The sequence below is a fragment of the Tyto alba genome, unplaced genomic scaffold (assembly GCF_018691265.1).
Source record: "Tyto alba isolate M040663 unplaced genomic scaffold, T.alba_DEE_v4.0 Super-Scaffold_48, whole genome shotgun sequence".
NCBI classification, from domain to species: Eukaryota; Metazoa; Chordata; class Aves; order Strigiformes; family Tytonidae; genus Tyto; species Tyto alba.
Window position 1 is genome coordinate 2948342 of NW_024881324.1, and position 13943 is coordinate 2962284.

The following is a 13943-nucleotide window of genomic DNA, read 5'->3' on the forward strand; positions in this document are numbered from 1 at the left end:
TATTGCAGAATACAATTCAATGATCTCTTGATTTTAAACTTTTGAATCTGCTATAATTTTTAAAAGTAATACTTGATATTAAATCTCAAGATAAAGAGATGCCCGTATAAAAGGTCTGGGTCATCACTGAGCACTTCAAATCCTTCCCAGTTTCATGCTTGTTATTTCAGAAGCAATAACAAATAGTGCATTTATGGAAGAAGTATCAGATCCAAAGACTGACTTTCTATTGATATTAAAAACATAAAAGAAATCCAAAGGATATAAACTGATGCATGGCTAGAAGTTTAGTGACTGAGAAACAAGGAACAGAAGTGTGCCCACTTTTAATAACTGCAAAAGATGAAAACCGACTTTTAGCAAGTTTTTTACAATCCTCTTACTAGCATTTAAAATAAAGCTTTTCAAAAATATTCTGTAAAATTTCTTAATTTTTTATTAATGAATGTTTTGAAAATCTAGACTAGGCATTCCAGGTTTTTTAAGGTGACAAAATCTATTTCACAGATGCACAGAAGTTGCACGGTTTGTATGAAACATAAGTAGTTTTCAGTGTGAACAATACAGACAACTATAAAACAGTAGAGTATCACACACAGTCTGAAAGTTTCTTTCTTTCTTCAAATTGTTTATCTACTGCAAGTGAAAGAGCCTGAAGAAACGCTGTCATTGTAACACTGGGGGACTGAAAATAAGAGAACACTTTGTTAAGACACACTATAGCAATAGGCATACATAACATTTTACATCCAGATCACAGTATTTAAAACAGAAATATTTGACTCCCATGTTACAAAATTTTCAAAATGCTACAAAAATAAAACTGCAGGTTTCTTTTAAACCAGCTAGCGTAATCAAGTCAAAGTCAAGCTATGCAAAGTCTTGAGTCAATCACTATTACTGTGGATTTGTTTCAAAAAAGGTTTTTAACAAATTATTTATAAAGTGGCAGAGGGCTTTGTTTCAGCAAGAAATTATCAGAGAACCAATATCAATGTTCTGTCACAACATTTAATTAAAAGTAGAATGCTGTTGCACAGGTCAATCTCACCTGTCTTCTTCAATCTCATTTTAAATTACGGGCAGCACAAAATTGTTTCAGTCTACAAAGCTGCAGAAACTGCAACTTAGATTATAAGAGGGGTTTAGGCCCAATCTTTTACTTCTGGCAGTGTCCAGATGTCTTCCCACCTGTCTCAAAACCAAACCAAAATATATTGACTAGAATAAACTTACTTGAATATAAAGTGCATGTGCTAGGAAAGGAAGTTTTCTCAGGACCCGGCCACTAAGACCTTCACTTCTTCTGTAAGTAAAAGAGACAAGTGCTGCTTAAATGGTAAATACCCACTCTTAAAAGAAGACCTTTCCTTTGTCTGTGTTTCTCCCATAGGTTGCTCTAAAAAACCCGCAAATCACAATTCAGCAGGTCACTTGCAGCACTTTTAGCAGAAGTGGAAAGCGAACACACAGCTTCAGCCCCTGGGAGGCTAGGCAGGACAGAAAAGCAAGCAAGGGTGCAGAAATAGCATCGCCACATTTGCCTGCCAAAGCTTACGCCATGCCCTTCACATCACTCACGTATCTGGGGGAATGCCTATGCCAAAGGGGTATGGCACAGACATAACCTTCCAGCCACATTTGGAAGGACTTGGCAAATTTGATGTGAAGGCTGGACCGCATGGCTACGGCTTTTGTCCTTCTTCCCACCATTTGCACACAGCCTCCTTGACCTCACCTACTTGATACACGTTTCCGTCTCCTCCCAGCACTACTCTGTGTACACAGAACCCAAACCTCTATGCCTGGGAAAACTTCCTCGCTTTTACTCCACACTCTTCACTGGTTAAGGTTACATACTTCAGGAACAGAAGGAAAACACACTTTCCTGACCTTATGAATGTTAATTTATTTTGTTCCCTAGGGACCAGTGCTTTGGAAAAAAATATTGCTTGATACTGTGAGTATCGTTTTTATTGTTTCAGGAACTGTTACGCTGCTGTGAAAGACTATGCGCTCTACTGGCATACTCAGCAAACCATAACACTCTTCATTCACACGTCATCCCCCTTTGCTTCTGTTCACTTATTTCTCGATGCTAAAATTTGACTGAGTAGATCGCAAGGCATTCCAAGACACTTTCTGAGCAGGAACTAAGGCCAACGCTATTTCCGCTAAGCTGCGTTACAATTTCACAATGTCCACTGACACCTAAGGCATCTCACTGATCCAGCCAGCAATTTGTCAAGAGGACTTCAAAGGGCAGAGCAGAAACCAGAAGCATTACTAAGCCAAGCCAGATCTGGGACCAAGAAATGTCGGCAAATCCTGATTGTTTTCACCTTTTGTCTGATGAAATGCTTTGTGCTAACCCTAATAGATAAAAATATGAGAGGTTCCAGAACTCTAACTGTTATGAAATTTAATTACTTTTAGACATCATTCCACAGATCATTAGATATATTAAAAAAATATATATATATTAAAAAAATGCAGAATTTCAGAATCTTACCTTGAGATTTCTTTTAGTACAAGGCTTAACCTTGACACATTATTTTCTACAAAGCCTATCATCTCTAGCTCTCTGAGAGTCAGGAGCTGCTGTCGAGGATATATTATTTGACACTAGAAAAAAGAATTATACACTGTTTTATGAAAAACTTAAATACATTCAAAAATAAATTCTACAGTAAGAGTGGAAATACAAAGAAGGAATGAAATTGGTGTATTTTCGTTATTTAGGAAGTATAATTTAAATGTCAAATTTATTAAAATACAACATTTTAGTTTTGCTTTCAAAATATTACCTTCATCAATTCTTCCATGCAAGAAAGATATATTCTAAATATTGCTGCAGGGGATGGAGGTCCAATGTATTGCTTTATGTCAGCCCTGTCTACAAAGGCCATGTCGATTTTCTCTGTAATATTTGAAGTAGTCAGGATAACTACATTGGGATACCTTTAAGATAAAAGCAGATCTTTAGGTCACATGTACAAGAACTATCTCCTTTTGTGACTGGCAAATCGATACCTTCCTTCTTATGACTCAGCCAATTTCTTGTAACAAGCAGCCACATCACTTGCCAGCCCGCAATTACATCAAATGGTCTGAAGCCCTGGGACAGTAACCACCCATCTATTTCAGTGCACAGTCTCTTTCTTTTGAGCTGTTTCTCAGGTGTCCATAGTTTCTCCAACCCTATTTTAGAAGTGATATACACTAACTACCTAGAGCCTACCGGCACAGTTTCTGCCACAAAAAAACAAACAAACAAACAAAAAGATTATGAAAAGAAGACTTGTAAATTTGAACCTTTAATCTACATGTTTTCCATTTCAGTACAGTCGAAAACATATAGTTTAAGTGGCAATGTGACACATTCTAACTGCGGATGACATTAGAGTGAGCTTAAAAGAGAAGTAACATCTCCTCGCTTTAAGATGTATTGAAAGAACATTCTTAACCATAGCTATTTCTAGATGAAGCCTGTGAACTTTTATGTATGAATAAGCCACTTACTTTAATCAGCTGCACGACAGAGCCAAATACTAGGGCACCTTTCTTTCTGTGAGCAAAGCCAAGTCTGCCCAAGAAAGGGGAGGGAAGTAGCAGGAATAAAACAAGAAATGGTTTAGAAATGGTTTAGAAATGCACTAAAACAAGAAATGGTTTAGAAATGCACTAAATCTAGCATGCGAGGCGGACTAAGCATCATTAATGATTGTTTCTAAGTCATGTATTGTTCAAGTCTGCTTTAGACTGCTGTTGCAATAATATGAGCTTACCTTTTAATCTGATCTATTTGTGTCAGTACAGCATTCACCACACGAATAGCATCTGAAGGCTCTGTGCCCGCCTTGAAGGCACTGCGGGCTGCCGTGAGGCTTTCTACCTACAAGAAACCAAGCCAAACAGAGAAACAAAAAAAACAACACACCAAAAAAATGTCAGACACCAAAAAAAAACATAAAAGATTGCACACTTGGACTGCTGGCAGCAAGCAAATAACCCAGACAATACACCTTCAGATCCCTGTGTCTGGTACCTAAAGCACCATCTTCAAAATCTTTTGTTAAGTAGGAATTTACTGGGAAAGGAATGTCAAGGGAGTAAAGTGTAGTGGGTGAAATTCCTGTTTAGACAGCAGAATGGAGGCTGGTTTTAATTTTCATTAAATTTTGGGGGTGAGGTGATGGGGGATGACACACAGCAGAATAATGAATACATTGAATTTACAACAAGCTTCCCCCTACAAACTCCAATATAACAATGCTAACAAGGTACATATTTGCTAAGCTGCTTATGTATGCAAGTCTGAAGAGAATCTAGACCATGAACCAAACCATAGTAGTGATTTCTAGAGCTTTACAACATAAGTAAGAGCCCAATTAATACAAATCTAGACTACTCTGAAGTTTAAAACAATACTCCACTTATAAACACACAGCAGGAAGGGAAGTTCCACCAAGAAAGGTTTTGCTTCATTTTCAGTTGCAATTTGCCTGCTAAATCATACTGTGTTCCTCCCAAATCTGCAGTAGTCAAGATCAAAATTCACTCTTCCGCCCAAAGTGATGTAACTCACAAAAAAGCATAAATATGCTTTTATTTTTCTTTGCGAATTATCACAGTTCCTTCCCATCAGTTTACTTTCCACTAAATTTTATGTACATCAATGCTGTTAAAATCATACCTCATCGATCAGTACAAATACAAGAGCGTCTTTGTCATCAATTAACTCTTGAATCTTCTGGAACATCTTGGTTACAAGCTTGCCACTCTAGAAAGACACCATAGGCATGTGTTTACCTATTTCCTTATCACACAACTTTCCAAGCCTGACCATACTTAAAGCTGGAAACCCCTGGTTTTGATAGCTAAGATAGCTTCTATTTAAGTGTTCTCAAACACATTAATTATTCTGAGTAATCTTTGGTGCACACAGTTATTTTATGAAACAAACTCAACAGAAACAGTGTAATTTCTAAAACACAAAGTCTACACGAGCTACATTATTAGCTCTATCAATACATACCTCAGAAAACCATTTAGAGAAAAGGCTATGGCTGTTTATCTCAATTAACTGTCCATACCTATACCTAAAGTATGAAGAGAAAAAGAAGTATGAACTCTACTGTAAATAAATGTCACTGATATCATTAATGTCCGCAAGTCTCGTTCCCTCCATTTCAACCCTGGAATACTGTGAATTGGTATTTTAAATTTCTTTTCAAAACATAATACCTGTTTTGAGTTTAATTGTAATTTCCAGGAACGTGTCTCAATAGAATTCTTTATATTAAATTGCTATCGGAATTCCTTCATTAGAACAGGTGCTATTTACATACAGGTTAAGTAACAGTTACCATGCTAATGGCCTCATTCTTCTGTTCATGTAAGATTTTGCTCAGTATAGCAAGAACACATATAAAAGCACAAAGCTTATTTACTTAGCTTTGCATGGATATCCTTAGGACAAAGTATTTCAACTGCACATTACATAGTCCATGTTTATCATAAATTCTGCTTGGGGCAGAGTCAGATCACTCCAATAATTACACATTATTTATGTTACACCTAGTATTTTATATAACATTTATTTTTTATATAAATTTGTTAAGCTGCTATGAAGTTTAAGGCTAACTCTTATTACTTGTCTGATATGCAGACTGACCTCTGCAGACTCTGGCATTCAGACAATCCAAGGACAAAACAAATTGGTTACAAAATCACTACCTATTAAAGACAGGCTTTCTTGAACATGAAGATACAAATAGCAGGCTTGGTGCTCTGTGATCCTTTGTCCTTTAATATTAATTGATGTACAATGTGAGCACAACCAAATTACTATATTGCCACTGGAATTTATTTTACATACCTGGACACAAATAATTACACATTTTAAAAGGCCTTAAAATACCCTAACCAGTGTCTCTACTGGATCAGTTTGATTGCTAGACAGGTGCACTATAAAAGAACTATGAACATTAGCACTTGGCACCAGTTACTTGAAATCAAACATTAAATATCTTTGGGCTACTGCAAAATAACAATTAACAATAGCAAACTAAAGTGAAAAATTTCCCAAAATGATCACCTGTATGACAGCCGAATTGCCAGCTTCTGAGCCAACGCTTTACAGAGAGAGGTTTTACCAGTTCCAGGAGGGCCTGGTTTGAAATAAAATCCATACATTACACAGAATCTGCATCAGATTGTTTATGATACGTAACATCTTTTTAACTACTGTATTTTGTTACAGCACTAATTGTAGAATAAAACCACAGCAGACAATGATTGTGAATACCAGGATATTTTGAGAAGGTTGCTTACTCCACTACAGCACTACAGTGCTACAGCTGAGCTCTGAATTTACATAATTTTCAATTATTAGTATAGTTAGTGTAATAATTGGCATGCAGGCACCATAAAGGTACAATACTCAACAGCCACAGAAGCAAAGTGGATCACCCGAGCAGGGCTTATGTTTACTAGCATGCTCCAAAAACCAGTGCTGTGCCTAAACTTGTACCTTCCTGAAACACACAAACCAAACACAGATTGATCAGCTGTGCACTTTCCCAGAAATTTCTACCTTGGGGCAATCCAGCGCATCGTAGCAAGTATGCTCTGGCACAAACCTTTTGGATCTGGCTTGGCGCCCTATGGAAGAGCCAGACAGACTTTCTCCAGACAGACAGGTACAAGTATAGTCGAACAGAGTATGAAGGTATCGAAGTTGATGTGTGGGTGCCAAACAAACTGATAACATCAACGAGATGACAGTACTTCCATTCAAAGCCTGTGCTGCCATTGAGGCGTAAGTGTATTTTGCACTACAATAGTTGTAGATTTCCCAGTATTAACTTCTTTGTGATCACAATAACGAGCTCATTACAAAAATTAAATATATCTATTATATATCTAACAGTCTGAAATAAAGTTTTCCAAACAAAAACATCACGCAGCTTCTAAACTGATGGCTATATCTTAGGTATAATCAACACTTATAAGAAACATTTCCAGTACGACCTTTTTTTTTTTCCTTTGAATACCAGTCTTGATGACAATATTGTAATTAATAGCAAGCTACATTTTGAAGGAAAATAGATTCAGTTGATGTTAATCTCATTTATGGCATAATCTCCACAATTGACTGAAGATTATGACTTTACTGAGATAGTGATAACTAAATTAGCGAGAATACTGCTTTCCTGCTTGGCAGTACAACACAGTGTTAATAACACAACACACAGATTGATTTCCCAGTTTCCTCAAAAGTTTTTATAAGGCCATAACGAACCATTTTTTTAATACTATGCTAGAACTTTAACTAATATATGGCTCCTATTGTCCTCAGTATCTGCATTATTTTTGCACTTTATACAAAAAAAGCAATATTGTAATTTAAAATAATTAAAAAAACCAAACAAACAAAACTATTATCATTGCATTATAAATTTTAGAATTTAAATTCCTGCAAAAGATAGTACATGCCAACATTGATTTGATTCTGACATTTCATCTAAATTTGTATTATAGAGAGAATAATTCTCTGCTGCTTTTGGGTCATCTAATTTTACTACACAGAAGTGCAATACAAGATTTTCCAGAATAAAAGCATAAACAGATGGCCAATGAATCTACTTGGTTTAAGACAGATAATTTTTACCATGCAGCAAAACAACTCTGTTCCACGATATCAGGTTGCTGTCAACATTTTTGTCAGAAAATAGCAATGTTGTCGTCACATAATCAAGCAACTAATTGAAGAGGAGAAAAAAAGACACACAAATTAGAAGCATATCAGCAAATACAATGACAAATAGAAGCAATCTCCTAATTATGTCTGTGGTGTACTCTTAACAACAACTAAAATAAAATGGGCTCACGTCTTTTAGTCATAGGCAAATTTTCTTCCTGCCCTCATGAAAATAATGGCATGCACTGGGCACAAATGGAACTTTCACATGAACAAATTATATGCTTTAAGGAAGTGAAATTATTTTTATTTTCCACTGTCCCACTTATAGTGTAGCTTTAAAACATAAGCTGCCCAAGCACAAAGACTCAAACGCCAAGTCCTGTGTAGATGTTGTACAGCTACATGTCTGTTGTGATCAACCCACCAAACAAAGCATTTTCTGTCACATATTTAGTTTTTTTCTACTGAAGCATTTGTATCAGCTACTGTAAGGAATTTGTAGATTGCTTATCCTAGAAGTTATATGTCCTTCCCTGAATGCTTGCTTCTAAAAATAATGCTACTTCATTTTAGAAATATCTAGAATTCGGGAGAACTCTTTCAACAAAATGAGTATGAACCTCAGGTGTGAATCTATACTGATTTTTACCTATAATAACATCTGATACCATATTATTTTCTGTTGCTTTTACCTGTAATGTGCTTTTGAGCCATTTGTGTTAATAAGACAATATAACAGTATTCCTGCGACACCTCATGCCCAAGATGGAGCAATTACACAACAGCAAAAAACCTGAACTTCATCTACCATGTTTTTCTATATTGACACTGTATTATTTTGAAAATTCGCAGCAAACGTTTCAGAGCCTGTAGGATCCAACTGTACCCAGTCAGTTCCATAGATTAAAGAATGAACATCCAGCACAATTACTTTCAGAGTTGTTCTAGTTTTAGTCGTTAAAAGCTACTACTTCTCTCTACCAAAATAGACTTACAGTCAACAGTGATCAACTTGCTGTTATTTAGTACACCAGTAAGTCTAATTCAATAGTCTTGTCATTTCACAGATGATTCAGAAAGCAGTTCCATAAATTAGACAAAAGTTGATGTGTTAATTGATGTTTACCTTATAAATGAATACACACAATCATTGGAATGTTTTGCTTTACTATAGTTGGTTATAAAGACTTAAGTGAGAATACTGTATCTATGGTATTACAAACAAGCTAATGAATTAGTTATTTGTGTCCAAAAACTTCAGTTAGAAGCTTTTTTTTTTTCTAACAAACAATAACCATCTTAATGAGTGCTGTCATAGAGCAACTGAATTGAATCACTTGTAGTTTTTACTCATATCACAATACTAAATTTCACATTACAGTTTTGCAGTCCTACAAGCTCTGGCAGTTATCATCACAACTTTTGATGAATGCACAGAATCTTCAAACTAGAAAATGAGCCCATGGAACTGTTTTCTTTCCTCCGAATGTCTTACCAGCACTCAGGTGGGATCGCACTCACTCTAGTCAAATCATTCAATGCGCATTTGTATGAACAGTAACAGTGGTGGCTGATGTTACTGCTGAACAAATGAATTGTCCAGCTGCTGCCAAAACTGCACAGTTAAATTCCCCTCCCCTCCTGCCTAGCCTGCACCCACCACTTCTGTTACATGACCATCAGGTACGGTCACAGCGAACCGATTACTGGGACAAAACCAGGTGATAATTGGCCCATCACACAATAAGTTGAACAGTTTTAGTGATTTAGTTTCCTCAGTTAGTTTACTGCAAGGTAACAAGAGTGCCAGTAGAAGAGAAGCACTGCAAGTGCAGCTGATAGCAGCACACTTCTCTTTCAGCAATAGCAAGCCACCAAAATTGCCTTATTAAAAAAAATCCCACACCAAAGACACAACAGGTCTTTTGGGACCTTCACAGTGGAGAAATATGGAACTGATTTCAAAGAATGCTGTGTATGGTTTCTCTAAGCCTCTTTGCAGTTATTTTTTTCCACCAATTTTCTTCTTTCCTTCTAGTAAAACATGCAATTAATGAGCCCTAAACCAAGGTGGAGTATTTTAATAAAGTAAATTCCTACTCTGCTCAACAAAACTTTAATTGTTTCCTACAATTGGGCTGATGAATATGTTTAAAGCAAAATTTAAAATCTCCTGAGAGGTTTTAAGTTCCTACCAAAACAACACCTCCTGCTGGTAAACTTCTGACTTCTGTAAAATAAGCCAAAGCATATGAAGAAATTCTTTATAATTTGTGGTATAAGCATCACTGAACCCAGTTCCACAAGGAAACTGAGACTTTTTGCAAAGCTGACTTCACAGTATTACATATTGATAAACATTGGGGATATCATGTTTAATCTCAAAATGCCAGCTCTGCCTTCTTTTGTTAAGTGTACATCAGAAAAGTATATAGCTATCAAAAATGATATAAAGATATTAACAAGAATATAAAGCTTTGCAAAATGGCTAAGACTATACTACCTTTCAAAATAGAGAAGTGTAATAAGCAGACATCAGAATTCTTTCTTGAGCTGGTGATTTCCAGATAACTTCTCCACAGGATGCATCAAACTTCAAACAGTGTACATTTCAACTCTTACTTCTCCTCAAGCAACTTTAATTGTTATTCGCTTTCAACTTACGTGTGATTTTACTTCAGTGTCATATATAAGACTTTCCCAAAGGCCATGGAATTCAGCTGAAAAAGCAATATATTATATACCTGTTTAGGATAAATCAATCTGGGAACTTGTATTCTACCACTGCAGCACAAAGAAGTTTTCAAATTATTCTCAAATAAAATTAAGGATTAAGAACAGATTTATGACAGCAATTAATATGGAAAAAAACATATGAGTTATATTTCTCAAAACATGAACATTACTTTTTAACAGACAAATTCAGCAGTTTTACAACTTCTGTTTTCTCAAATAATTGTGAGGAGAAAATAATTCTCTTAATTTCCTAACGTGAAAGTAAAAGTATCGTTCTTTTCACCCTCAATAGCGGATGGGCTTACATTTCCACAAGATAAAGAGCTGTGAAAAGATGGGGTGGGAGGAGGGTTCCAAGACAAATTTTATCATTTAGCAGTTTTTGTTTTGGTTTGTTTTTTTTTTTTTTTTTAACATCAACATGTAGAGGATGAAAAAAAGCACGTAGGTGAATAATGCATAAAAAATTAAAGGTGTGATTTGGGTATCAATCATTTCTAGCAGTTAGGTTATAGCTTTCAGCAAAGCAAAGCAAAATGACTGAACAATTACAAACCACAATAATATGGGAATAATGTCAAAGTATCAGATTGTATTCTTCCCAAAGAGAAGAATTGTAACAGATAGTTAGGCTTTTCACAACATGGAAAGAGCAAGAATTATCTCAGAATTACTGTCTCTTTGAGTTGAAGCTCACACCTGTACATCTCCTTCCAGGCAGAGAATCCAAGTTCCCCAAGCACAAGACAGTAGTAGGCAGGTCATACTACTGCAGAGCAAAGCCCTATTCTTTTCAGGAGACACTCTGACTCTAAATCTCTTCAGTTTGTTTGTTTGTTCAAAATATAAGAGCAGCACTGTCTTGGGGATTGGAAGCCAGCAGGAGGCTCTGGAAAATGAATGTTTAAACTGATGAGTTTCTTGTGGGTCTCCAAAGAAAAATCTGGAATGAAGCCTGTCCATTTTAAAATTTGCATGCTTCTGATTATGACTATACATTTTATTCCACAAGACCAGTTGCACTCATCCACAAGTATTGCAGAAATAAGTGACATGTTGTGGAAAGACCCATAGTAGTTCGGTCAAAACCATAAAGTCCAAACATATTGGTTCCATTGACAAAGGAGAAAGTCAAGTAATATATACAAATAATACCTTTAACAGGTAACCCTATAAACATTTTCAGCCTTTTCAAGATTTTCTTTCATTGGAATTGCTCTAGACCTTCCAGAAATATCACAGGGTTACCTGCTGGCAGCACCCAGTGGTTAGCTGCAATGATATCCTCATTCTCTTCTTCCAGGTTTTCAGAGCTTGGTCCTTCTTCACTCAGATGAAAAATATGAAGGGAAAGATTGCTTTTGCTCAAGTCAATAGGCTAGAATGGACATAAAAAGACTTTTAATACATCGTATTTCTCATTCAAAGCTAATTGTGACTTAAGAAAGTTACAGTTTTCAGCTGGCATTCAGCTTTGAAGCCTCCTACTTCTTTTTCAGACCTTACTAAGGAGTGTAGGCCCAAAAACTTATCCACGTTTTCCTGGTTATACCAGTCAGACAAATAAAAGATATTACATTGTCCTATAGACCTTGTCTTGCTTATGTCCTTAGGATATCACTACTCTGCCTACAACTAATTCATATGCATATGCACAGAGCTGTACATTCTTGAGTGGGAATACCTGTCTGTCTTTCAGTTTCAGCTCGGTATCCACAATCGACACGGACTGCACGTTGCTGTTAAGGAAACCATCATCAAACTCTGTCCACTTGTAATCACCAAACACGATGTTATGTCTGTTCAACAGCTTTAAGACACTCATCCTGATATCTTCTTTCTTGGCCACACTAGCAAGAACAGAACAGCATTAGTTATGGCAGTGACATTTATAAGGAAGTATGAATTAATATCCAGTAGAATTCCAATAGAAAAGACTAAAACTGAAGGAAAAGGACTACCATTTTAAGATTTCAGGAAGGCTTTAACTCAGTTGTGCAATTCCAGTAATGCATTTCCAGTGCAAATTCCCAGTTCCCTGTCTTTTATGTCTGATAAAAAGAGAGCAGTGGATATTTTACACCTTGACTTTAGCAACCCCTTGGACACACTCTCTCATAGTATCTAGGTAGCCAAAGAGGTAAGATAAAGACTGGATAAAAGGACAACAGGGTGGCTGGACTGTCCAGCTTAAAGGGTTGTGATTAGTGATACAAAGACTTAATAGAGCTGCTAGTAAGTCAGGCAGGAAAAGGTGGAGTGGTATCATCAATGTTGGGACTAACACTGGTTTTACATTTTCATTTACACCCTGAACAATGGGGTGGAAAGCAGTTGCAGCAAGTTTATAAACAACACCAAAGTAGGGAGAGCTGTCAGTATATTAGGGAGCAGGGCTGCCATCCAACCCTCTGCAGGTTGGAGACACGGTTTGACAGGAACCTCTTGAAGTTAAACAAAGGTAAACATGAAATCCTGTCTCTCCATCTACTGTCCAGACAACAGTACAGACCAGAGGCCAACTGGACGAAAAGCAGCTTTGCAGGAAAGGACCCAAAGGTACGGGTGGGCAAGCTGGCAGTGAGTCAGCAGTGTGCCCCTGCTACAAATAAGGCCAACCTTAATTTAGGCTGTGCTAGCAAGAGTGCAAACATTAGGGAAAGTGATTCTTTCTGTCTACTGGCTATTTGTGAGATCACATCTGGAGCATGGTGTGCAGTTTTGGGCTCTGCTGTGCAAGAGATCACGATACACTGGAGCAAGTCCAGAATACGGCCACCAACTCGATTATGAGACTGGATCACACGGCGCAAAAGGAGAAGCTGAGAGAAATGGGTTTGTTCACCCTTAGAAAGAGACACCTGTGTGGAAACTCGTAGGAGAGCGTAGAGAGGGCAGAGCGGAGCGCTGTGCGCTCCCACAGGCGCAAGGACGAAAGGCAACAGGCAGAGCTGCAGCAAGTAAAGCTCTGATCAGAGACCTGCTTGATTTCTGATGAACTTCCACGTGTATCTGAACGCTGTCACAGACGTTTGGGAGCGCTTGCTTCAAATCCCCAGCGGCTTCATCCATCCTGCTCGCTCCTAAGGGGAAGGAGGAGGGGGAAAAGCGATAGCGAGGAGAACCAGGCGGGCAGCGACCGTTGTGCGGCAACGGCACAGCCGGTCCTTCCACTCTCCCTCATGAGATGGCGGCGCCAGCCACGGGACACAGCCACACGGACACAGCCACACACTCGCACCCCCGCGGGTCTCCGCGGTGGGGACGGGAAATCACCTCAAACCGGAGGCTCTGCCCGCGGAGCGTTAGGACAGGGCGGCTCCTCCGTCCCCTCAGCAGCCTGAGGGCTCCGCCACCCGGAGAGCGGGAAAGCCCTGCGGAAAGAAGGCGGCGCACCGGGAGACCGCGGCCGCCTTTTCGTAACAGGCGGCCCGGCGCGCCGAGGCTCGGCCCGGCCCCCTTGACCTGGATCTTCCTCCGCGGCAGGCGGAAAGGCTCC

General features: G+C 38.0%; 1 protein-coding gene across 1 annotated transcript; it reads right to left on the reverse strand.

Annotated features, from left to right (window-relative positions):
• Positions 1-413: 413 nt before the first annotated feature.
• Positions 414-13900, reverse strand: TRIP13 (thyroid hormone receptor interactor 13). Its single transcript, XM_032998904.2, has 14 exons — positions 13721-13900; positions 13425-13527; positions 12129-12294; positions 11693-11822; positions 10373-10428; positions 7676-7766; positions 6101-6173; positions 5039-5102; positions 4697-4783; positions 3789-3895; positions 2808-2961; positions 2513-2625; positions 1237-1306; positions 414-685 (listed from the first exon to the last, which is right to left on the reverse strand). Exons 2-14 carry the CDS (start codon positions 13514-13516, stop codon positions 590-592), a joined length of 1299 nt encoding a protein of 432 aa, XP_032854795.1. The 5' UTR covers positions 13517-13527; positions 13721-13900; the 3' UTR covers positions 414-589.
• Between the last annotated feature and the right edge of the window lie 43 nt (positions 13901-13943).